The 26,750-nt window shown below is 44.3% G+C and overlaps 1 protein-coding gene and 1 pseudogene across 1 annotated transcript; both read right to left on the reverse strand.

Moving 5' to 3' along the window:
- Window positions 1-26,750, reverse strand: part of LOC139311899 (zinc finger protein 420-like) — a 285,827-nt pseudogene that overhangs the window by 84,135 nt on the left and 174,942 nt on the right.
- LOC139313455 (vomeronasal type-2 receptor 26-like) lies at window positions 9,785-25,060 on the reverse strand. Its single transcript, XM_070939063.1, has 6 exons — window positions 24,888-25,060; window positions 23,922-24,189; window positions 18,981-19,775; window positions 15,105-15,317; window positions 12,004-12,130; window positions 9,785-10,695 (listed from the first exon to the last, which is right to left on the reverse strand). Exons 2-6 carry the CDS (start codon window positions 24,057-24,059, stop codon window positions 9,785-9,787), a joined length of 2,184 nt encoding a protein of 727 aa, XP_070795164.1. The 5' UTR covers window positions 24,060-24,189; window positions 24,888-25,060.

Consider the following 26,750-nt stretch of genomic DNA (forward strand, 5'->3'; position numbering starts at 1 on the left):
TCCCGCCCTCCCAGGCGGGAAACCCCACCGCATGGCGACCGCGGAGAGCGATGCAGCAGCTGCAGAGGCGACCACCCCAGAGCGACCTGCAGATGGAGGGACGCGACCTGCCGCCGATGCCTGAAGAGGGGCCACATCGCCGAGGCCTGCAGAGCCACAGACCCAGCCCCGGAGCCGCCCAGACCGCGATTCCGGGAAAATCGCAAAGATAACCAGAGGACATCCAAACGGTCCTCAAACCAGTCCCGGCGCGGGGAGGAGGAATATCCCCGAAACAGAACGGTGCACCAGACCACCACCATTGCTCACACAAGCGACGAGGGGACCACCAAGTTCCACGTGACGCTGCTAGCAGAGGGGTCTCCGTGCAAGATGGAGGTAGACTCCGGATCCGCCTTCTCCATCATGGACTGGCAGCACCTACAACAGCTGAAACCGGCATACAAAAGGACCCAGCTGAAAGCCCCGAAAGACAAACTTGTGGACTTTAATGGAAACCCCATCGACATCCTAGGCAGAGCAACCATCCATGTGAAGTACAACGACTTCGATGGAAAGCTGCCCATCACCATCGTGCAGCACAGCCGACCGAACCTGCTGGGCGTGGAGTGGTTCAAGCCTCTAGGACTTTCACTTCAGGGCATCCACGAGATCCGCAGGGACGAACTCGACTCCATCATCGAAGAGTTCAAAGAAGTCTTCGATGGTAAGCTGGGGAAATTTGTGGGGAGGCCAATCTCCTTTAATCTGGACAAGGGAATCACCCCAATCAGGCTCAAGCCCCGCCGAGTTCCATTTGCCCTGCGGCCGAAAGTAGATGAACAGCTGGATAAGCTGATCGCCCAGGGCGTACTGGAACCGATCGATCATGCCTCATGGGAGACCCCCATTGTGACCCCACTGAAGCATGATGGGTCTGTGCGCATCTGTGCTGACTACCGTTGTACCATCAACAAGGCGTTGGCACAGAGCGCATACCCAGTCCCAGTGGTGCAACACCTGCTGCATTCCCTGGGATCTGGATCAATTTTCGCGAAACTGGACCTGGCCCAGGCTTACCAGCAACTGCCAGTGGATGACAAAACGGCGGAGGCTCAGACAATTGTCACGCACAGAGGGGCATTTAAATGTAACCGCCTCCAATTTGGAGTCAGCGCTGCCCCTGGCATATTCCAATCCATGATGGAACGCCTTCTCCAAGGCGTTCCAGGGGTGGTGCCTTACTTCGATGATGTGCTCATCTCCGGTGACTCGAGACCCCAACTCCTTGAAAGGCTCAGGCTTGTCCTGCAGCGATTCAAGGACAAGGGTTTGAGGGTCAGGCGGGACAAGTGCATCATAGGAGTACAGGAAGTCGAGTTCCTGGGCTTCCTCATTGATAGCACAGGCATACACCCCACCAAATCAAAAGTGGAAGCAATCCATGAAGCTCCAAGCCCAAAAAACAAAACGGAGCTTCAGGCTTTCCTTGGGTTGCTCAACTTCTACGCCATTTTCTTAAAACAGAAAGCCACAGTTGCTGAGCCACTCCACCGCCTGCTGGGGAAATCGGCTTCCTGGAAGTGGGGCCAGGAAGAGGAAGCGGCATTCCGGGCCATCAAAGGACTATTGACGTCCAAAAGCGTCCTCATCCAGTACAGCGAGACGCTCCCCATCAGACTGACCTGCGACGCGTCGCCTTACGGGGTGGGGGCAGTCCTCAGCCACGAACTGCCCAATGGCTCGGAAGCCCCAATCGCGTACTTTTCAAAGACTATGTCCGGCGCAGAACGGAACTATAGCCAGCTGGACAAAGAAGCCCTGGCCATCGTGGCTGGAGTGAAGCGCTTCCACGAATACCTCTACGGAAGACGCTTCACCATAGTCACAGACCACAAGCCTCTCCTGGGACTCCTCGCAGGCGACCAACCAACCCCGACCTTCATGTCCCCAAGAATGACGAGATGGGCCATCTTCCTAGCTGGCTACTCCTATAGGCTCGTGCACCAGCCAGGCACAGCCATAGGGAACGCTGACGCCCTCAGCAGATGCCCGTCGAGGAAGCCGGTCGAGGACCCAGCCCCCACGCTCCACCTACTTCACATTGATGACGACGCCAGCTGCCCGGTGTCATCCGCAGATGTGGCCGTCCACACCCAAAAGGACCCCACACTCCGCCAAGTGAAGTCCTGGATCCTCAGAGGGTGGCCAGCGGAAAAGCCAGAGGAAAGGTTCAGCCCGTTCGCAAGGAAACAGGAGGAGCTGTCCACCATCAAAGGCTGCCTGCTATGGGGAGACAGGGTGCTGATTCCAGGCACCCTGCAACGGCGGACGCTAGAAACCTTACACAAGGGGCACCCGGGCATCGTCCGCATGAAGGCCCTGGCACGGAGTTATGTCTGGTGGCCCTCCATGGACAAAGACATTGAACAATGGGTCTCCAGATGTGACCCGTGCCAAGAAGTTCGCCCAGCGCCGCCGCAATCCGAAGTCGCGAAGTGGGAGACCCCCAGCAACCCCTGGTCGAGGATCCACATTGACTTCGCGGGTCCGATGCAAGGGCGACACCTCCTCATCGTGGTAGATGCCTTCTCCAAATGGCTCGAGGTGGTGCCGATGGCATCTACCACAACTGAAGCAACCATCCGAGCCCTGCGCCGCCTGTTTGCCACACACGGCCTACCGGATGTGCTGGTCTCAGACAACGGCCCCCAGCTCACATCCCTGGCCATGGAGTCCTTCCTGGCAGGACTGGGCATCCGCCACGCCCTGTCCGCCCCTTACAGGCCGGCCGGAAACGGACAAGCCGAACGCATGGTCCGGCTGACCAAAGAGGCCCTCACCAAGATGGGCCCGGGGGACTGGCAAGAGCGCATAGACAACTTCCTCCTCACACAGCACATCACGCCACACGCCACCACCCACAAGAGCCCGGCCGAACTGTTGATGGGCAGAAGGTTGAGGTCACCCTTGGACCGGCTGCACCCCCAATACAGCCCGGAAGTGACCGCAACCGCCAGCCGCCCGCTTCGCGCCTTCAGCAAAGGAGATTCAATCTTCGCGCTGAATTTCAGCGGCTCTCCTAAGTGGCTGAAGGGGAAAATTGCCAGCACAACCGGGCCCAAATCCTACATCGTTGAGTTGGAAGATGGACAGTTCACGAGACGCCACATCGACCAACTCCGAAAAAGGTGGGGGGGGGCACATGAAAACCAGCCTGACGAGGGAGGCCTACAACACCCCGACGAGGTAGGCCTCCAACACCCCGGCGAGGTAGGCCTACCACACCCAGACCAGGTAGGCCTACAACACCCCGACGAGGTAGGCCTACAACACCCTGACGAGGTAGGCCTACCACACCCCTGCGAGGCAGAGCAGCACCACCCCGACAAGGTTGGCCCAGCCCACTACCAAATGCTGTCACACCGGCAGCCCAGCGAGGTAGACCGGGGCCAACTGCACGGGGGATGGCACCACCAACCCAGCCAGGTGGGCACCGGGCACGGCAAGGCCAAGGACCACCAACCCAGCCCGCAGGTAGACCGGGACCTGCCCAGAGGAGGAGCAGCGCACCCCACCAGTTACAGCAGCCCATGCCAGCCCAGCAAGGGAGACTGCAGTTCCAGGCGAGTAGACCGGGACCCATCCAAGACGGGCACCCCCAAACCTATGGGCAAGGGTGGCACTCGACTCCCCGGCGAGAGGGACCCCCGCCCATCACAAGAGGCAGCCAGGAAACAACACCCCGACCCGGATGACCCCAGGCACCACCCAACGGTAGACCAGGGACTAGGGGGAAGGGAAAGCCGACAACAACCCGGCCAGGTAGACCTGCACCACCCCGGCAAGGGAGACCTCCGCCGCCCCGCAGAGGTAGTGCCGCAACAACAGCCCGACCAGGTCGACAACCACCGACCAGACAGGGTAGACCAACGCCAGCCCGACCTAGCAGACCAACACCACCCCTGCGAGGTCGGACAACGCAACACGGGCCAGCACCTCCCGCAGCCGGCGGGCCGGTCCAGAGGGCACCAAACAGAACCACCACCCACCCGGCACCAGGCCGAACCGCAACCGAACCGCAGCGCCCGGGAGACCAGGGAGGAGCAAACGATGGACTTACCAAGACTCAGACGCTCTTCCCGGGTCGGAACCGAGCCACCGAGACGAGGAAACAGATCCACAGGCCAGGAAGAAGACCACCAGAACCAGCCACCCAAGGTCTGCGGTCCGGCCGGAGGCGCTGGGGGTGACCCCGCTCACTCGACAGCCGAACCAAGCCCGGTTCCGGAGAGGGAGCCCGGAGACGACAGAGCCCCGTCCATCCAGGTCGGAGACGGAGAACAAGTGAGACTGCGCAGGTCAGCTAGGGTGCCGAGGCGTCCTACGTACCTGCGCGACTACGTGACTTTTGTAAACGAGATTGACAGTTCAGACTAAGGGGGGAGGAGTGTTATGTCCATATAAGGGCATCCGCCCTGATTGGCTGCCAGCCATCGGGCGGGAGATTTGAATCCCTGTCTAGGGGCGGTGCGTCTGCCGGGAGCGAATATAAGGAGAGCTCCGGCAGCGCGCCAGCAGTCTTCTTTTACTTGTTACTATGTAAATAAAGTTTGTTACATGTATCGAGCTGGTCACGTCTTCTGTTCCTGCGCCTGATCTAACAGTAAGATTCCCTTCCACGTTGCTTCGGTCTGATGTTTACATCAAAGGCAGTCACCGGAGAAATAGCAAGGAAGCATCAAAGACTGGGATGGTGAGAATTAGAATAAGGATCAATGTCTCCTCTAGGGATTCCTAAACTTCTTCTGAGCTCCATGTGCAGTGGGGTAGCAGGGGAAAAACAATCACGCAAGTGAAAAATAACAGATCTTCCCTCTGGGGCATTATTCTGCAGTGGTTGCAGTCAGTACATGTCCAGAAAGTGATGCTGGAGGAAGATGACGTTTTCTCTCCAGTGATTTCTAGGGAAGGTCACCCAGAGCTATCAAGTTTGATGCCATTCTAGATAGATGACACTTAGCTCTAGTTCTGCTTGTCTTCTAACACCAAGGAAGCAATCAGTACCCTTGAAAGCTCCTAATTTAACAGTACGACCTGTTTGTGATTTGCTTTTGTGCAACCCTCATATCTATCTATCTATCTATCTATCTATCTATCTATCTATCTATCTATCTATCTATCATCTATCTATCTATCATCTATCTATCTATCTATCTATCTATCTATCTATCTATCTATCTGTCATCTATCCTCTATCATCTATCTATCTATCTATCTATCTATCTATCTATCTATCTATCTATCATCTATCTATCTATCTATCTATCTATCTATCTATCTATCTATCATCTATCATCTATCTATCTATCTATCTATCTATCTATCTATCTATCTATCTATCATCTATCATCTATCATCTATCTATCTATCTATCTATCTATCTATCTATCTATCTATCATCTATCTATCTATCATCTATCTATCTATCTATCTATCTATCATCTATCATCTATCATCTATCTATCTATCTATCTATCTATCTATCTATCTATCTATCTATCAATCATCTATTATCTATCTATCTATCTATCTATCTATCTATCTATCTATCTATCTAATCTATCAATCATCTATCTTTACTTTACTTTACTTTAATTTGATTTATATACCGCCCTACTCCCGAAGGACTCAGGGCGGTGAACAGCCAACAATAAAATACATACATACAAAATTTAAAAAGCAGAGATAAAATTGAATTAAATGGCTTGGCCCAGACAGATTTAAAACCCCAATCAATTTAAAACAAATTTAAACTTTGAATATTAAAAATACTAAAAAATATTTAAAAATATTAAAAATGTTTAAAAAGAGGGAGAAAGTTAGGCCAGGCCCGCCTGGTGAAATAAAAAGGTCTTCTCCGTATCTCCGGGGGAAGCTCGTTCCAGATAGTAGGCGCCCCCACAGAGAAGGCTCTCCCCCTGGGGGCCACCAGTCAACATTGTTTGGCCGACGGCACCCGGAGAAGCCCCTTTCTATGAGAGCGTACCGGCCGGTGGGAGGCTATTGGTGGTAGTAGGCGGTTCTGAGCCATGGAGCGCTTTAAAGGTGGTAACCAAAACCTTGAAGTGCACCCGGAAGACCACCGGGAGTCACTGCAGCTCGCGCAGGAGGGGTGTTACATGGGAACGCCATGTCGCTCCCATTACCACCCACGTGGCCGCACTCTGCGCCAGTTGGAGCCTTCGGGTGCTCCTCAAGGGGAGTCCCATGTAGAGAGCGTTACAATAGTCCAGGCGGGAGGTGATGAGGGCATGAGTGACCGTGCGTAAGGAGTCCCGATCCAGAAAGGGACGCAACTGGCGAATCAGGCAAACCTGATGAAAAATCCTCCTGGTCACGGCCGTCAAGTGCTCTTCTAAAGTCAGCCGTGAATCCAGGAGGACGCCCAAGTTGTGTGCCCTCTCTGTGGGGGCCAATGATTCGCCCCCAATAGTCAGTGATGGCACCAACTGACTATATCGGGACGTCGGAAACCACAGCCACTCTGTCTTGGATGGGTTGAGCCTGAGCCTATTCCTCCCCATCCAGATTCGCACGGCCTCCAGGCACCGGGACATCACTTCAAGGGCATCGTTGGGGTGGTCTGGAGTGGAGATGTACAGCTGGGTGTCATCAGCGTACTGGTGGTACTTCACCCCGATATCTATCTATCTATCTAATCTATCAATCATTTATCAATCATCTATCTATGTATTTATCTATCTATCTATTTAATCTATCTATCTATCTATCTATCTATCTATCTATCTATCTATCTAATCTATCAATCATTTATCAATAATCTATCTATCTATCTATCTATCTATCTATCTATTTAATTATCTATCTATCTATCAATCATCTATCAATCATCTATCTATTTAATCTCTCTCTCTCTCTCTCTCTCTCTTTAATTATCTATCTATCTATCTATCTATCTATCTATCTATCTATCTATCTATCTATCTAATCTATCAATCATCTATCAATCATCTATCTATTTAACCTCTCTCTCTCTCTCTCTCTCTATCTCTCTATCTCTCTATCTATCTTTCTATCTATCTATCTAATCTATCAATCATCTATCTATCTATCTATCTATCTATCTATCTATCTATCTATCTATCGTATTTTTCAGAGTATAAGACACTCCGGACAATAAGACCACACCTATCTTTTTTGGAGAGGAAAACAAGATATACGCTAGTGCATGGATATGAGAAATAATATGAAATTTTACCAGTTTGGAAGTGTTTTAAGTTTTTTTCTTTGCATAGATTGGTATTGTAGTCAGAATCAGTAAGTTATTCAGCACACACTCTGTTAGATGTGAAGCTTTTCCCCCCTCTCTTTATTTTCCTTCAGGTAACATTTTAATTAAGCTAGTGAAATGCTTTTTAAATTCCAGCTAATTTTTGATTCTAGACTGAAATTTTACAACAAAAGGGCACAAAGAAGAAAATAAGACTCATAAAACACTCATAATAACTCTGCCTCTGCCTCCCAGCAATTTGCCTCGTTGCAGCAAGCAGCGGAGGCCCGCGGGGCAATAGGCAGTGGCAGTCCCTGCAGCCTGAAACAGCTGAGGGTCAGGAGGCCGATCCAACTGACAATCAACTGCTTATGCTAATCAGGCTGTGCTGAAGCTGAAACGGGCTGTTTGCTGTTTGCTGCAAGGAGGTAAATTGCTGGGAGGCAGAGGCCAAAGGGTGGGGGCCGGCAGGTGGGCAGGGCTACATTTGGTGTATAAGACGCACCCGAATTTTCACCTTGCTTTGGGGGGGGGGAAAGTGTGTCTCATACCGTAAAAATACGGTATCTATCCATCTATCTACATCGGGGACGTCAAACTCAATTTCATTGAGGGCCACATCAGGGTTGTGTTGGACCTTGGGGGAGCTGGGGTGAGTGTGGCCAGAGTGGATGTGGCCAGCTTGACGTCAATCATGTTGGGGGCACCTGTGATGGCCCGAGAGCTCTGCCAGTGAAAATGGGCTCCCAAGTTCCGTTTTCGGCTGCCATGGCCTCCTGCAACCCTCTGCAAGTGAAAAGGGAGCTCGGGTGGGCCGCCCTCCCAAGCTCCATTTTCACTGGCAGAAGCACCGTGGGCTGGTCCTTCACTGTTTCCAGGGCAACCCTGCAGGCCAGATCTAAGTAGCCCCAGGCCTTGAGTTTGACACCCCTGATCTATATCATCATCTGTCTGTCTGTCTATCTATCTGTCTCTGTCTCTGTCTCTGTCTCTGTCTCTGTCTCTGTCTCTATCTCTATCTCTATCTCTATCTCTATCTCTCTATATGTATGTGTATATGTGTATATGTGTGTGTGTGTGCATACACCCAGGGGTGGGGTTGAAAAATTTCAGCAACTGGTTCACTTCCTGGTTGCTGGGTTGGCGTGGCCATGGGGGCGTGGCCTACTCGACCTCCTGCAACATGGGGGGGGGCATTTTTGCTCTCCCCAGGCTCTGGAGGCTTTCCTGGATCCTCCAGGAGGGCAAAAAGGGCCTCCCCCGGGCACCGGAAACCCTCTGGAGGCCAGAAATGGGCCCATTTTCAGACTTCCGGTACTTCTGGTAGGTGGTCCATTTTTCACCCTCCCCAGGCTCTGGAGGCTTTCCTTGAGCCTCTGGGAAGGCAAAAAAGGCCTTCCCCGGGCTCCAGAGGAGGCTGGAAACGGGCCCATTTTTCAACTTCTGGTACTTCCAGTAGGCCTGTTCTTTGCCCTCCCAGAGCCTCCGTGCGTGCCCTGCACTTACCTGGCATCCAAAATGGGCCATGTGTAGACTCCTGGGAGGGGAGGGGCAGGGTGGGGTGGGTGGGGTCAGCCAGTCCTTGGAACAACCGGTTTGACGAACCAGATTAAAATGAACAACCAGTTTGCCTGAATTGATCTGAACTGGCTGAATCCCACCCCTCTTTCTGGCTCGTGGATTGTGAAAACATTTTTAGAGATCCTCCCCCCCCACATGTTTCTTTTTTTAAAAATTTATTTTATTCAAAAGATTAAAATACAAAATACAAAAGAAATAAAATTAAACAGAGGCAAAATAATATTAGTCAAAAGCATTGAAAATATGAATTAAAAAATGAAGGACAAAAAGACATATTATCCCTTCTAGTTGAAGGTTGACTTGGAACAATAATAGTTCCACCCTGCTGCAAGGCAGGTCCAAAATTTATAAGCTTGTACATTTATGTGCAACTCTACTGACCTGTCCATACATTACATATATGAAATAGTTCAGAGGTTAAACAGCAAAGTTAAAGTTCCAAGTTAACTGTCTGTTATTATATTCATAGAAAGTCTTACGTGGTTCCTTATTTACCACAAATCACTCTGGTCATTCCGAGTCCAGGATCAAATACCCTGGTTTGGTTCTTAATAATAAAACCTTTCCTTAGGTTTCCTTTAATTGGGAACTTTCCCAACAACTGCCCCTCATTTTCCAAATTCACAAGTCTCTGTTGTAAATATCTGCTATGTTTCTGCCATATCAACCAGACTCTCGTTGCAGAAATGTCATATTTCAAAAACCTGAATGTAGTTTCTCAGGCTAAGGCCAGAGGACAGATATGCTCCTTTGAGGGTTCAACAGAGCTCTGTGGACATCTTGGAATTGCACTGGACAAATATTGGGGGCTCTTCCAGCTGCCCTTTAATTGCTTCAAGCAAAGTCGTTGCCCACTCATGTATGGAGAACAACGTGGACCATTTTTTATGTGTGGCCTGTTGGAACGTTTTGAGACTTGAAATTCCTCTGTCAATTTTTTACATTTCTTCTGTTTGTAAGTTGTTCCTTTGTATTCAGATCAGGCCTCAAAATGATAATGTAGCACTTGGAGATGAAGATGCAGCCCAGCAGACCAGCATTGGAGGACAAGATGGAGAAGACCTGCACAGCCACCATGTATTTCCCTTTGGTGCTTAGGTAGGTAGGCACAAATGTCACCCAAACACTGCAGAAGACCAGCATGCTGAAGGTGATTAGCTTGGCTTCATTGAAGGCTCCAGGGAGATTCCTGGCCAGGAAAGCCACCGTGAAGCAGATGGCAGCCAGGAAGCCCATGTAGCTGAGGGTGATGTAGAACATGACAACAGAGCCTTCGTTGCATTGTAGGATGATCTCTCCAGGCTGGGAGTGAAGGTCAGAGTCAGGGAATGGGGGAGAAACTCCCAGCCAGATGGAGCAGATGATAATTTGAACAGCAGAACAAGAAAGGATAATGGAGTTGGCCAAGCTCTTCCCCAACCATCTTTTCACTCGGTTTCCTGGTTTTGTGGCCATGAAAGCCAGAACCACGGTAATACTTTTGGCCAAGAGAGAAGAAATGGCAACTGAGAAGATAATGCTGAAAAATGTTTGCCGGAGAAGGCAAGTGGTTTTCCTTGGTTGACCAATAAAGAGAAAAGGCGACAAGAGGCAAAGTAGGTGGGAGCCCAGGAGGATGTAAGATAGGTCCCGGTTGTTGGCTTTGACAATGGGAGTTTCTCGGTATTTAATGAATATGAGTAAAACAAGAACTGTGGTTAGGAACAGAAGTAGGGCAAAAGGGATCAGGATGATACCCAGATGTTCGTCGTAAGATAGGAAGGTTATTCTTTTGGGAATACATTGGACTCGATTCTCATTTGGATATTTATCATCCGGACATTTGGTACATTTTTCCATATCTGACAAAACCCAAAAGCAATATTTCTATAAGATTCTTCACTTTTACCTTTCAAGAAATACTTTCTTGGGAAAACATCTATTACCAGAACAATGTTCCAAGATGCATTTCTTAACAATTTTACAGAAAAATGTTAAAATGAATATCAAATTCCTTGTGTGTCCAATCACACTTGGCCAATAAAGAATTCTATTCTGTTTTCTAAAAAAACATCATTTCTAAAACAACGAATATCATTTTCTAAAAAAACAAAACAAATCTAAAGATCTATGAAATATAGGGGAGTCATAGGAGGTGAAAGATTTCCTGTGTAGGGTGCAGAACCTTCACAGCAACCTAGATCATTAAAAGTAAGTAATGAATCACTTAATGGGACGTGATGGCTCAGTGGCTAAGACGCTGAGTTTGTTGATCGAAAGGTCGGTAGTTCAGCGGTTCGAATCCCTAGTGCCACGTAACGAGGTGAGCTCCCGTTACTTGTCCCAGCTTCTGCCAACCTAGCAGTTCAAAAGCATATAAAAAATGCAAGTAGAGAAATAGGGACCACCTTTGGTGGGAAGGTAACAGCATTCTGTGTGCCTTTGGCATTTAGTCATGCCGGCCACATGACCACGGAGACGTCTTTGGACAGCACTGGCTCCTCGGCTTAGAAATGGAGATGAGCACTGCCACCCCCTAGAGTCGGGAACGACTAGCACATATGTGCGAGGGAAACCTTTACCTTTTAATTTTTCTAGGCAAACATCCTGAATACTGTCACATGATGCTTTTCAATATACTGAGAGGAGGTCTCTCTCATAAACTCTAGTTGGCTGTCCGAGAAAGCTAGTCATGCTAATAATCTGGAATGGCTACTTAGACCAGTGGGAATATGGGTGTAATGAGGTGCAACTCTAATTGTCCGCACCACTTCACTGTGGACCAGTGATACCTTCCCACTGATCCTTAAGAAAAGACCCATGTGGAATGCATTGCAGTAATCTTTTCAGGACATCGTCTTGAGACAGTTGCTCAAATTTCAAAGAATTCTTATGTTCCTAGGAAAGTAAATATAGAAGGATCCATAAAAACTAAAAAGCAGAAGCAATGTTTTCTCTGGCAGAGATAAAGCTTGCCCATTCTGCCACAATTCCCTATCCCTTCCCAGCCCCATCTTCTCAAGATCTTTTTGATATTTTTCTCCATAGTTAAAAGATTGGGCATTTTGATAATAAAGAGAACAGTTGAGCCTCAATGCATCTTTTAACATGCACTGTCATCAAAGTGCTTTGGATTAATCCATTTCTACAAGGTTTCCAGTGTCACCCACCTTCCTGAATGGAGATTGTCCCCTCTGGACAAGGAATGCAGTCGTAGCAGCAAACTGGTTCTCCTTCTCGAGCCCGCTTGACAAATCCAGGATAACAATTTTCCACACATTTGGACTGAGGCAGAGACTAAGCAGAGAAACAAGGAAACCCAAAGTAAATATGTTGGGACTCACCATCCACAGAAAATTGACGTAGAAAAGTCAAGTAGTTTGGCCTTCGCTTAGGTCAGTGCGAAATATCACCCAACTAGACTGACCCATCTCACTTGCTCCAGTGAGGAGATAGGGGCCTATTTCAGATCCCATCTGAAATTTTATAGTTAAATTTGCTCTAAAAGATTTATTAAACATGATTGTATTATATTTATTTATTATTATATTTATATTTATTACAATAGAATAAAACTGTGATGAAGGAAGATACCTCTTACCAGTAGATTCTAGAAAGGTTTCTTCTAGACTATGTTAAACATTGCCAAGCTTTGAAAATAGTTGAAAACCATCTCCTGGTTATCCCAGTAATCTCAGTTCAGATACTGTGTTTCCCCAAAAATAAGACCCAGTCTTATATTTCTTTGAACCCTGAAATAAGCGCATGGCCATATTTTCGGGGAAGTCTTATTTGTCAACTTGCAAAGCTTTCAAGTTGCCATGAGCAGGAGGGAGGGAGAACTGAAGTGAATTCCATACATTCTTTCTGACCGCAATCAGAAGGAGGGTGTTAGGTTTCACAGCCAGCCAAAGTGGTTAATTGGAGAATGTGATTTATTACATGGCCAGAGAGGAAGGGAGAGACAGGGTCATAGGGGAACGTAAATCTATGTAGGATTAGTCCTAACTGCATCCGAGTATTGCCGGAATGTTGCTCCTAATAAATGACTGTATTTCCTTTGAAGTTGGGATCATGGCTCATGAATTAATTAGGGCATCTTTCGGAAATTTGACATTATTATTTTGGGGTGCGTGGAGCAAGATGGGGCTCCTCTTGTCATCTCACCTGATTTCCAGCTCTGCGTTTAAATATTTTCGGGGAGGGTTTATTTTTGGAGCCAGGCTTATTTTAGCACATGCGTTCAAAAGCCCGATTGGGCTTATTATCAAGGGATGTCTTATTTTGGGGGGAAACAGGGTACAAAGAAAAAATCCAATGCAAATTAATGCTGTCAACGTGAAAAGTGATTTTCTTTGTTCCTTTGTACATTTATTTGCTAAATTTATATGGCTGCTATGCTGATGATATTTACTGCCTAGTTTCTAGAACTGAGGTAAGATGGAGGTTGGGTCATGGGAATGTGTCCGTCAAAAAGGGTAAGTCAGGAATCTTTTGCTGCAGCAAGTAGGACATGAGTTTGAGCCCCGTGTCAAAAAGGAATATTTCTAAGGCTAAGCTAGGTATCCAAGAAAAGATCCTTTCCGTTGAAAAACTACAATGACAACAACTGGCATGGAAAGACAGACATACGTTTCTTTGTAGTTATATTTGGAACTTCCTTTTTTTGCCCAGAGAGACTTAAGGTAGCTAACAATCAAGTTAAACAGTGGCATTCAAGGGTTTTTAAATGAACTGCCTCCTACAAGCTAAAGGCTAAAGCTAACTAGCATTTCCTTTCAAATTGTCCCTCTTTACTTCTGATGTCAGGAAGCACATTTCTTTGGGTAAAAGATATATTTCAGTGCATTGGTTTCTGGTTTTCATGGACCTGCTCTTTCATGGGACACTGTCCAGAGTCAGGACAAAGTGAATAGCAATAGCACTTAGACTTCTGCTTCACAGTGCTTTACAGCCAGTAGTGAAATCCAATTTTTTTTATTACCGGTTCTGTTGGCGTGGCTTGGTGGGCATGGTGAGGCTTGGTGGGTGTGGCTTGGTGGGCATGGCAGGGGAAGGATATTGCAAAATCTCCATTCCCACCCCACTCTGGGGCCAGCCAGAGGTGGTATTTGCCGGTTCTTCAAACTACTCAAAATTTCCGCTATCGGTTCTCTGAACTGCTCAAAATTTCTGCTACCGGTTCTCCAGAACCTGCTGGATTTCACCCCTGTTTACAGCCCTCTAAGAAGTTTACAGAGTCAGCCTATTGCCCCCAATAATCTGGCCCCTCATTTTACTGACCCCCAGAAGGATGGAAGGCTGAGTCAACCTTGAATTCCAATTTAAAGCTTATTTCCCACTGGGACCCACAGGATCCCCATCCTGTCTTTTTTTTTTTTTTTTTAATTTGATTTATATGCCGCCCTTCTCCGAAGACTCAGGACGGCTTACAATGTGCTCAGCAATAGCCTTCATCCTTTTTGTATATTTATACAAAGTCAGCTTATTGCCCCCACAAACTGGGTCCTCATTTCACCTACCTTAGAAAAGATGGAAGGCTGAGTCAACCTTGAGCCTTGGCGAGATTCGAACCCTGCAATAATTGCAGGCAGCTGGTCTTAATAAGCTTAATAACAGGGTGCCTTAAACCCCTGTACTACCAAGGCTCTTCAATTTCAGTCTTGATTCAATTTCATCAATATCAGCCATTGGTCAACAGAATTGCCTTCTTCTTTGAACTCAGAGTTTTGCCAAGGAACAATCCATGTTGATCCTATCAGCACTATAACCCCCCCACCCCAGTATGTGAGAACCTCTTTCACCAGTTTTATTGAGATACTAAATGCAGAGGGCATGACCTGTGTCCTAAAGAATCATTGCTCAGCATCCCATGTTGGACATGGCTATAGTATATAAGATTAAAATGGTGTACCATATTATAGCAACTGAAGGACACTTTGGTCAATGTGGCTTGGTGGGCATGGCAGGGGAAGGATACTGTAAAATCTCCATTCCCTCCCCACTCCAGGAGAAGGATACTGTAAAATCTCCATTCCCTCCCCACTCCAGGAGGATACTGTAAAATCTCCATTCCCTCCCCACTCCAGGGGATGGTTACTGCAAAATTCCCATTCCCTCCCAATCAGCTGGGACTCAGGACGCAGAGAATAGATGGGGGTGGGGCCAGTCTGTATTTTTACTACCGGTTCTCCAAACTACTCAAAATTTCCGCTACCGGTTCTCCAGAACTGGTTAGAAGGCTTTGGAAAACAAAGAATATTTTCCCCACCTTGTTCAGCAACTTTAACCGCAAAAGTGAATCTTCATTGATAATAAGTCTTTGTCTTTCAAATCTTCCTAGTTGGTCTTGGATGGGTTCCTCATTGGGGAGAAAAACTAAGCTCATGATGTCCAGATCTGCTTTTACATCTCCATTTTGGTCCAAATACACTTTAAAGTTGGAAAGATTGCAAAACTCATTCTTTTCCAGAAAGGGATGGAACTAAAAATAGGAACATACAGGAATTTTAAACAAGAAAATGTCGTTTCTTATCCCATGTGGTGCTTTCCCATTTGAATCTTTCTTCTACAATTGCTTAACTTGCAATTAGTTGGGAGAACAAGATTTACCAATATGTTCAAAAGATACAGTACATAGAGAAAATAAATAATTGGTAAAATTGTTCAATTATAAGGAAAATTCTGGAGCAGGTTACAAATAAATAAGCAGAGATATTCATAAACTACTTGAACAGAACAGAGAGATTCCTGGAAAGCATGGACTTGTCATGAAGTAATTTGCCGGGCTAATCTTCTCCCAGGTACACCAGATGAGCTAATTCTACTTTATCATAAGGTTACATTAACAGAATCTCGCAACTCTGAAAGTGCTAACCTCCCAACAACTCCTTTTTAAGCTTGAAAAGTTAGGGAGGATCCTGTTCTGACCTAGGCTTCCCCAACAGCACGAAGTCGAGTCCTCGTCCCGATAAACCCCTTTTATTTAATTTTCAGTGAATTCCTCTCCAGCAAAGTCTTTCCTCTCCCACAGTCTTTCACGAGAGTTCACAATTACCAACCTTTATCAGGCTTGGAGAGTGGCCAGGCTGATATCTTTCAGACACCGCAATACCTGGCAAGAATGCAGGAATGAACTAATTGTCTTCTGCAAACACTCCTCCCCTTCCACTCCTCTTTTATTCCCTATGGGAGGGGCCCTTCATCGTCCACCTGTGGCCTTACTCCCAAGTCGACCCTTGTTCCTTAGCTGTTCCCTTTGTCTAGCAACTCTGCACATGCGCACACTGGGAACAGGTTCTAACTGTTCGTCCACCTCACTGATGTCTGACTCTGAAGGCAGCTGATACCTGTCATATGGCCCTGGCCCAGTGGTGGGTTCCTCCCGGTTCGGTCCGGTTTAGCCGAGCCGGTAGCGGTGACGATATGACGTCACCGAACCGGTTCCCTCCCGCCCCCCCACACCACCCCACATTATTCTTACCTTTTATTTGGTCCCATCCCCAATCTATTGCTGCCTCCTGAGTCCCAGCTGATGACTAGAGGGAAAAAAATTGTTTAAACTCTTGCCGCGGGGCTTCAAAGGGCCGTCCTACAGCTGATCAGTGTTAAAAGCAAACAAATGAGTCGGATCGTAAGTGCGAGGACTGGTCGTAAGTGCGAGGACCTTCCAGAAATAACTCTGACCAGCTAGCCACGCCCACCTAGTCACATGACCTCCAAGCCACACCTACAAAATAAGCCACTCCCACAGAACCGGTAGTAAAAAAATTTAGAACTCACCCCTGCCCTGGCCCCATCTCTGCCTCCGACGTAGAGCATGTGTCAGAGTCTTCCCCGGACCTCAGGACTGGCCCATGTTCCTCCCCAACCTCCTCACTGTCCGAATCTGCTGCCAGATCCACTGGTGGGCCACAACAGATCCTTTCAAAATTTCTTTGTCTGCCTTTTATGCACCTGTGGTCTCCCTGCATCGTATCTGATCATTCCTAGGAAGCATTTCTTCTTTCGTTGCCAATGTCATTCCCTCATATAATTAAACTTCCTTAATAGATTGTGGGAATGCTGGTGATATAACTTGATTTTAGTGAATGATTAAAAACTACCTCCTGATCTATTTATTAGGAATCTAGTTAGGTGAGACCTGGATGTTCTGGTAATTAAATCGATAAAATCTATTTGTAAAATTGTACTCAAGTAATTTCCAATGTTCCACATAAAATGGGGTCGTCATGAATAAATTAATCCAATAAATTGGCCATCTCTTCTGCTATATTCACATTTATGCAGACAGAGATGACAAATCATGATTTTTAATGAAGGATTAATACCAACTCATAGGCAAAGCTATTTTTGATGTCTATTCAAAGATATCAATTTCAATTTTTTGACAGAGGGAAATGCAAAAACGAAATCTAGTAGAAAATATCTGCTTTTTAGCAACTGATACTAGAAGTTATAGTATTTCCATTTAAATACAAATGGATGGAAGATACTAAGTAGATTTTTTGATTTCATTTGTAGTTTTTCTGATAGTATTATATATGTATCCTAGTCATTGATAATAATATATTAGTACCAGTAGTAGTATTTTAATGATTAGATAACAATTACATAATTAATTGGATGATATTGTCATTAATTATGCAGTTGAAGAAGACTGGAAACCAAAATTGATAAGAAAAACATCTCAAAATAGCTTTGACTGCCAACTGAATGTGAGTCAGCAGTGGGATGCTCATGGAAAGCCTAATGTATCCATAAGAATCTTGGGAAATGAATGTTCTGATCTGGGGAGATTAAACACCTGGTCCCTTTGCAGGCACCACACTTGGAGAAGATATTTCCACAAAATCTGGATCAGGTTTAGAGAAGAGCAATAAAGCCAAGGAAGAAATCAAAGGAGATGCTCTTAGCCTTGAGGAAAGACAACAATGAGAAGACCCATTTTTGATCTATGAGAACCGAGGATCAGAAGGAATCCGGGAGCACCTTTTCCAACTGTTGGTTGGATAAGGGTGGATGCAATAACTGAAATATGTTACACAGAAACTTAAGATCTTTTTGCTGTTATTCCAGAGTTTGGGACAAGGTAAAATGGATTCAATCACAAGAGAGGAGTTTCTGACTGAACAAGAGGATAAGCATCCTAAAATGCAGTTTTAAAAATGAGACGTTGAGCTAAGGGAAAAAGAGAAGTTGAGCTGTAAACCAGGGAAGTTCAGAGTCCCCTTCACTGATTGTCTTCAGACAAAAACTGGGGAGCCATCAGTCCTAGTCCTTTAACTGGGATTCCTGCAAAGAGAAGGAAGTGGGCTAGATGCTCTTGGGGGCTGCTTGAAATTTTTGAAAGTGATCACAAACTTGTAGATTCAGGAATATACTAAAAATTCATGCTTCTTTTTTTAAAAGAAATTACCATGTTTAGCATCTATCTATCTATCTATCTATCTATCTATCTATCTATCTATCTATCTATCTATCTATCTATCTATCATCTCTCTCTCTGTGTCATCTCTCTCTATATCTATCTATCTATCTACTATCTATCTATCTATCTATCTATCTATCTATCTATCTATCTATCTATCTATCTTGTTTCTCCGAAAATAAGACATCCCCTGATTATAAGCCCAATCGGGCTTTTGAGCGCATGTGCTAAAATAAGCCTCCCGCTGAAAATATTTAAATGCAGAGCTGGAAATCAGGTAAGACGGCAAGAGGAGCCCCATCTTGCTCCACACGCCCCAAAATAATAAGACCTCCCCGAAAATAAGACCAAGTGCTTATTTCGGGGTTCAAAAAAATATAAGACAGAGTCTTATTTTCAGGGAAACACGGTATCTATCTATCTATCTATCTATCTATCTATCTATCTATCTATCTATCATCTATCTATCTATCTATCTATCTATCTATCTATCTATCTATTTATCTATCATCTCTATCTCTCTCACTTATATTATAATATATAATAATATATATCTCATAATGTCCTCTTTATGGAACATTATGCCCCCAACAGTTAGATTTGCCTAACCTGTTGGTCTTTTGTGGCACTAGGAAGCTGAGAAGGTTCTCCTCCCTCTCATTTGTATACCTTCTCCAAAGGAACTAGCTTTGATGCATCCTTGTCTGGGCCCCGTACCTGCCATGGCTGCAGCCTTGAAGCCATCAACCTCTCCTCGCTTGCCTTCCTTATCCACCTGGATCTGGATGAATATGCAGCACTCAAGGCATGGGCCAGAGTCTTAACGATATTGTAAACATGGTGATCATTTGGTATTTTGATGCTGTTCCTTTTCTTTTGAGTCCTCAGTGGTGCTTTCTGGATGCATTTTCTGCGGCCCTTGATAGAAAACAACTGCTTTGAAAAAGAACAATGAAAAGACTGATCTTGAAACTGAGGTTGTACAAAGAGAATGGGTTCAAAGCCATCATCCTTAGGTCTTTCTTTATCCCTGACAACAAAGTTCCAAACGCTATGGACATATTTGAAAAATCTGCGCCTTCTCATTGTCAGTTTCACAAGGGGTGAGATGATCCAGACTTTCCCTTCAATGGGCCCTGGCAAACCTCCAAGGTTTGAATGGAAAAGAAGAATTCTGTCCCCAAAGGAATCGTATTCTGTGAAGTGAACAAAGACATTGACTTGTCTCCACTTAGAGAGGGCATCCCTGAGGGGCGCTGCATGTCCAGTCGTTGAGAATCGTTGTGATATAACAACACAAATTCCATTCCTGACTAGCATAAGAGTAAAAGTCCTCATGAAATCCTCTCCCTTCTCCGTGTCTGAAGCAAAGAGACCAATCAAGGTCCATCTGAAATGGAGGAGCAGTTGGATGATTCCTGGGTACTGGATCCCTTCTTTGGGCACCATCCGGTGGAAAAAAGGGAATTGACTTTTATCACTAAGAGCCACTGAACCACTTGCATAACTCATCTTGAAAAAGTAATAAAGAAGGCTGTATTATATTTGGGTGTCAGTTCAAGTCCAAAATATTTGCTTTTAACAAATACACTTGGTTCTCAAGCATCTTTAGCATCAAACAAGCATCAAACACCCTCTACATGGGGCTGCCCTTGGGATGTGTCCGGAGGCTTCAGCTAGTCCAAAATGCAGCCACGCGGGTAGTTACGGGGGCGTCTAGATACTCCCGTGTAACACCTCTCCTGCGTGAGCTGCACTGGCTACCGGTGGCACTCCGGATATGTTTCAAGGTGCTGGTGCTCACCTATAAAGCCCTTCATGGCTTAGGCCCGGGGTACTTGCAGGACCATCTCCAGCCGTTCTCCCATCGTCCTGTGCGCTCTCACAGAGTCGGCCTCCTCAGGGTGCCGTCGGCCAAACAATGTCGGCTGACGACCCCCAGGGGGAAGGCGTTCTCTGTGGGACCCCCAACCCTCTGGAATGGATTGCCCACTGAGCTCAGGACAGCCCCCGACCTCCTTTCCTTCCGTCGCGAGCTGAAGACGTGGCTCTTCCGCCAATTAAACTGATCCGTTTGGGGGTACACTGGTATAATTTTAAATCGTTTTTTAATTGGGTTTAATTGGTATTGTATTGTGATTTGTATTGAAGTTGTCATTTTGTAAGCCGCCTTGAGTCCCTAGGGAGAAAGGCGGCATATAAATCGCAATAAATAAATAAATAAATAAATCTTTTTAAATAGTTTATTGTTGATTAGTCATTTGGCCATATCAAGATACAGAACATAGAAATCATAATATTAATAAGACCATATATAAAAGTAGAATAAAAGATACAAATCGTCTATCTCTGGAGCTCTGCAAATACAAGTCTCTTCATTATAAGAAACTTGGTAAATGTTCTATATTTATTCACTGCGTCCATCTGCTCAAATCTTGTTAAAGTAAACAGCGTCCTATGATGTTTAGTTATTTCTGTTTTGAAATACTTGGTAATTGTGAAGGTGTAATTTTTAGCGAGTCATCCTTTTCAGTGTGCCAACTTTCCTGAGGATAGCTATATCTTTCTCTGCTTTGATATCCCAGATTTTTGTGCAGCAATCTTTTTAGGCCCAGTTATCCTGTTATTTCCTTTTTTTAAAAAAAAGTTTTTTATTTTAAACTCATTAAAACAACATTAAAATCAAACATGTACAAACAATAAGAAGTAACAGAACAAAAAAAAATAAGAGCCTGGTGGCGCAGCAGACTAAAAGCCTGTTATTAACATTCAGCTGCCTGCAATTACTGCAAGTTCGAATTTCCCCAGGCTCAAGGTTGACTCAGCCTTCCATCCTTTCTAAGGTAGGTAAATTGAGGACCCAGTTTGTGGGGGCAATAAGCTGACTTTGTATAAAATATACAAAAGTATGAAGGCTATTGCTTAACGCATTGTAAGCCGCCCTGAGTCTCCGGAGAAGGGCGGCATATAAATCAAATTTAAATATCTATCTATCTATCTATATATCATTTTCTTATCAGCTATATACAGCGGTCTATTCTTTCTATACATATCCTGTTATTATCCTATTATATTATCCTATAATATCCTGTTATTTCCAGTTATTTTATTCCAGTATTTGAGGGGCTGCCACAAAGAAGAGGGGGGGTCACATTATTCTCCAAAGCACCAGAGGGCAGGACAAGAAATAATGGTTGGAAAGTAATCAAAGAGAGAAGCAACCTGGAATTAAGGAGAAACTTCCTAAGAGTGAGGACAATTAACCAGTGGAACAGATTGCCATCAGAAATTATGGGTGCTCCATCACTGGAGGCTTTTAAGAAGAGACTGGACAGTCACTTGTCTGAGATGGTATAGGTTCTCCTGCTTGAGGACTAGAAGACCTCCAAGGTCCCTTCCAGCTCTTTATCCTATCCTATCCTATCCTATCCTATCCTATCCTATCCTATCCTATCCTATCCTATCCTATCCTATCCTATCCTATCCTATCCTATTCTGTGGATGCTCCATCACTGGAGGCTTTTAAGAGGAGATTGGATAATCACTTATCTGGAATGGTACAGGGTCACCTGCCTGAAGCAGAGATTGGACCAGAAGACTTCCAAGGTCCCTTCCGAGTCTATTATTCTATGTTCTATGTTATACAAGACACGGGGAAACCAAAAATCTAATATAATTTGTGAGTTGTACAGTCCAAGAGGTCTTTAACTGAAATTTTCTCTGTTCTAACAAATACAGATTTGGGAGTCTGTCAGTTTCTATCGCTTTAATTTTACACTAATAATTATATGCCCTGATTTTAGACAAATGAACAAATTGCATAAATTCTCAATTCAGCTCTGAGGGCAGCAGCTGAAATCCTTTTATCCCTCCCTCAAATACTTCACAGATGCTTTGATTGGGTTTGTTCTAGTAGTGATAACAGTTTGAAGCCCCGAACTGTAACTCCGTATAAGAGCATAGGGGTAACCTTGGCCATATATATATATTTAGAAATTGCTAATTGAGGTTAAGGACCATGGATAGTTGTGATTTTTATTGATTTATTTTGGCGCCTTTGCTCTAAGTGAGCTCCTTCAATGATGCGGAAGCCAAAATCCAGTCTCAGAAACAACTAACCTAGATAATGAAATGTGTTAATAGCCACCTATAGAGCTATGAAATCATTTTCCAAAGATCACAATTTTTAACTTAATTTGATTTATTAATACTGAGAGAATTATTATGAGATTAGGAGTCAAGTCTTCTATATATCCTACACAATCCAATTTATGAGCTGAGGTGGCGCAGTGGTTAGAGTGCAGTACTGCAGCTACTTCAGCTGACTGCTAGTTCCAGCAGATCAGCGGATCAAATCTCACCGGCTCAAGGTTGACTCAGCCTTCCATCCTTCCAAGGTGGGTAAAATGAGGACCCAGATTGTTGGGGGCAATATGCTATTTAGTATACTGTCTTTGGTGTAAGCCGCCCAGAGTCCTTGGAGAGTGGGCGGCATAGAAATATGACTAAATAAATAAATAAATAAATAAATAAATAAATAAATAAGATAATAATTACATAACATAAGCATATAGTAAGGTATTCAAGAAAGTGTTTAGAAACTTAGATATGTGTACTTCAAAATCCTTTGTTAGTCCTGGTAAATTGTTAATCTCTAGACTGTATAATCATCAATCAAGTATGTCTCCTTGTCTCGCTCCTTAGTAAGAATTTATCCTATTTCTCATGGTTCCATTGAGCCCACACATTCTCTAACAAGTGCTTGTATAAAATGCTTTGATCAAAGTCAACAGTCTGGGTTCCATTTTAAAGGCAATCAATTTCCTCCATAACATTTCTATGTTCACCATGTCAAATGCTACATTGAGTTCTCTGAAGCGAGAAAACCACTGTTTCCCCAAGTGATGTATTTTGTAATTAGATGATTCAAGATAAAGCTAAGGTTAACAGTGGATTGTCTCTGCCTAAAGTTTGCTTGTTTTAATGGAAGGAATGCACTTTTTATCTACCCACTCTCATATTTGACTCACAAAGAAACCAGCATATATTTTAGCCATAATATCTATTAGATGAATGGGATACTAATAACTGGAATCTTTTTTTATTCCTTTCTTTATATATAGAAATTACTATTGCCACCTTCCAATGTTATATAGCAGGTATCTTGTTTTTTTTTAGAAAAACGTGCTAGTAGAAAGGATTATCAGTTGGGTTATTTTTTGAATAGTTCACCTAGTAACTAATTCAGTCATCTCCAAGGTCTCTATTGCCCCCCTTTTTATTACTTTGATCATGAATATATTAGGCTAAAAATAACATCTTGGCTAAAGTGTTTGTAATTCTTTTTAAATAAAGTGGATAATTAATGGAAGGATCCTTATGAATCCATAAGACATGTGTGCTTTATCAGTTGAAGATAAGATAATCAATTGGAATTATTTCCACGAATAAAGGATTTGTTCACTATTGAAAATACCACAAATTTGGTAAGGATTATTATTTTTCTATTTAAGGGGGTATTTATTTCTCTTCATTTATTTCTCTTCTCTTCTCTTCAAAAAACAGCTCTTGAATTCAACAGAATAAATAAGATGGAATCCATTACTCAAGTACTACCACCCCACTCACTTTATCAGGTAGAGAAAAACACACACAAACCTGTGGGACTTTGTAGGTGCCTACTAATGTTGACATCTGGACGGAGATGTCCCTCTCAGCTCCATCAAGAAGGGTAAAAATGTTGTCCTTCTTTCCACAGCTGAAGTTGGGAACGTTGGCTTCCCCAGTAGACAGCATGTCCAGCAACGCATCTGAAGTGCCAAGTGTGTTCAAATAGTTGTCATGGATGTTGTGTCCAAGAGTGAGATTGTGTAGAAGCTGGGAGTTCCTATTTACAACTTGAATGGCAAAAATGTAGTGGAGGAGTCTAGACTGACGAGTAGGTAAACTACTGCAAAAATATTCATATTATTGTCATCATCATTAATAGAAATAATAAAACATGTATTCCTCTTTGTCTCCACAAGCTTATTACATTTTAAGATGATACTGATTCACAAGCATCTGCTATCACCATTTAATTTTTATGAGTGTTGAGCATATGGATAGTCCTCCACCAGGGTTAAGAATCATAAATACAAAGAATCATTGTTTGTAGCACTCCTAATTTTCAATTCTCCAGTAACCAGCATTCAATATCATCCATTCATTAAAACCAGAGCCACCATAAAAGGAAGAGAATGTTTCACAAGTGACCCAGAAAAGAAACTCTGACATCACGTCAACCTTCATTTTATGTCAATGAGCAGTTATAAAAATATGGAAATGGGCTTTGCAGGGGCAACCATAACCCTTTCAGTAATTACTATAAACAAAAGTTCATGAATGAAGGCTTGGATGGAGAGAGGAAAATAACCTGGACTTCTTTCAGATATTTTTCTGTCATATCTTTGGATTTCAGACTCTTACAATAAGGAAGACAGAAAAGGGAAGCCATAGAAATTAAAATGATTCTGGAAATTAGACAGCAATATGTAGTAGGAGTAAGTAAAATATGAAGAAGAGCGAGAGAGAGAGAGAGAGAGTATTAGAACTACAGATGGAGGGAATGCAACTCCATCACACTGAATGACTTACAAATGTGATTGTCTGTTAGGAGCCATGTTGAAAGGCAATGGTAAATGAGACTTTATTGTTGCTGTGGTGACCACACTAATGAAATGGTCTCCTGGCCTATAATAGCTCCATGGCTTTTTTCTATCTTCCTCCTCCAAACTTAGCGGGCACTTCATTCTAAGCTTCCCATAGACTGGCTGGGACATCAACAGCATTAGAAGCAGAAGCAGAAGTAGAAGATTCATAATTCATAAGGCTGAATCAATCCCCATTTTGTTTCTAAAATTGGAAGAATGCACAGCACTCTCACAAGCTGGAAATGCCAGTGGGCTTTCCTGATTCAGACAGAGACACACTGAGCTTCACCTGGAAAGGAGAGAGGTGCATTCAGGGGCACGTGCCTCTCTCAAAATTGTGCCACACAGAGTGTAATCTGAAGCATTTATCCTCTTCTGATGCAAGATCCTTTCCATGTTGCTTCAGAAGAGGTCTCAAAGACCAGAATGGTGATTCATTGTAATCAGCAACTTCTCCTCTAGGGATCTAAACTTCTACTGGAATCCACATGCAGAAGGGAACCTGGAAAAAAAGTGAAAAATTACGGGTACACCTCTAGGGACTCTGTTCTGTTACAATTGTGCTCCTTCCTATCAGGACTTGTCCAGAAAGTAATGCTTGATGAAGATAATTCAGTACCCAGGCAACTGAGTTCTGCTGTCTTTCAATGTAGTATCAAAGACAAGGAAGCAATCAGTACACTTGAACACTCCCCAACGTTAATTCTCTGTGTGTAAAAATCTGTGATTTTCTTTACTATTAGATAGCAATAGCACTTATATACTGCTTCATAGTGCTTTTACAGCCCCCTCTAAGCAGTTTACAGAGTCAGCATATTGCCCCCAGCAATCTGGGTCCTCATTTTACTGACCTCAGAAGGATGGAAGGCTGAGTCAACCTTGAGCCGGTGAGATCTGAATTGCCGAATTGCAGCTAGCGGTCACCTGAAGTAGCCTGCAGTGCTGATCTTTATATATTAATCCTGAATTGCAGTTGATTTTAAAAATTGCTCATGCCTGAAGTAAAATTTCATTTCCCACCTGCTCTAGAAAACCAAGTCTTGAACAAGAAGCTGACAGAGGGACAGGAAAGTGTATTCCTGTGGACTGAATCATTGGATAATTTTATTTATTTATTTATTTATTTATTTATTTATTTATTTATTTATTTATTTATTTAATCATATTTCTATGCCTCCCACTCTCCGAGGACTCTGGGTGACTTACAACAATCAACAGTATACTAAATAGCATATTGCCCCCAACAATCTGGGTCCTCATTTTACCCACCTTGGAAAGATGGAAGGCTGAGTCAACCTTGAGCCGGTGAGATTTGATCCGCTGATCTGCTGAACTAGCAGTCAGCTGAAGTAGCTGCAGTACTGCACTCTAACCACTGCGCCACCTCGGCTCTTAGGGAGGGAGAAAGTTATAAGGTGGATAGGTTTTTTTTTTTTTTGATTTGATACTGTTGTTTTTCCATCTTCATATAAACACTGAGATTCTTTAAGCTTTGAAGTTTCTTACTTTATTAAATAAACACTGAGCTGTGAGGTCTGCAGCAGAGATTGTCATGGTGCCTACAGGGTGGAGAATGGTGTGTCCTGATTTTTTGCCCATATACACTCAGAAACTGGCTTAGAGCAGGGGTGGGCTTCACTTTGCTACCAGTTCGTATGTGCACCACTTCTCCACATGCGCAGAGCATATTTGATGACATTCGGGTGGGTGGGCGGAGACTCCTGCCGCCACTGCTACCAGTTCGCCTGAACCGGTGTGAACCAGTAGCGTGTTGTGGCTCCGTCCTCCGAGCCTA

This window comes from Pituophis catenifer, unplaced genomic scaffold (genome assembly GCF_029215685.1).
Source record: "Pituophis catenifer annectens isolate HBS135680 unplaced genomic scaffold, rPitCat1.0.hap2 SCAF_2, whole genome shotgun sequence".
NCBI lineage: Eukaryota > Metazoa > Chordata > Lepidosauria > Squamata > Colubridae > Pituophis > Pituophis catenifer.

Excerpts from the sequence above, each read along its gene's own strand:
- LOC139313455 (XM_070939063.1), bottom strand. The coding sequence starts at position 24,059 with ATGCTGTCTACTGGGGAAGCCAACGTTCCCAACTTCAGCTGTGGAAAG. Across the intron at positions 19,776-23,921 it reads GCACCTACAAAGTCCCACAG|ATGAGTTATGCAAGTGGTTC; the intron begins GTTTGTGTGTGT and ends TACTTTTTCAAG. Across the intron at positions 12,131-15,104 it reads GGTTAAAGTTGCTGAACAAG|TCTCTGCCTCAGTCCAAATG; the intron begins GTGGGGAAAATA and ends TTCTCTGCTTAG.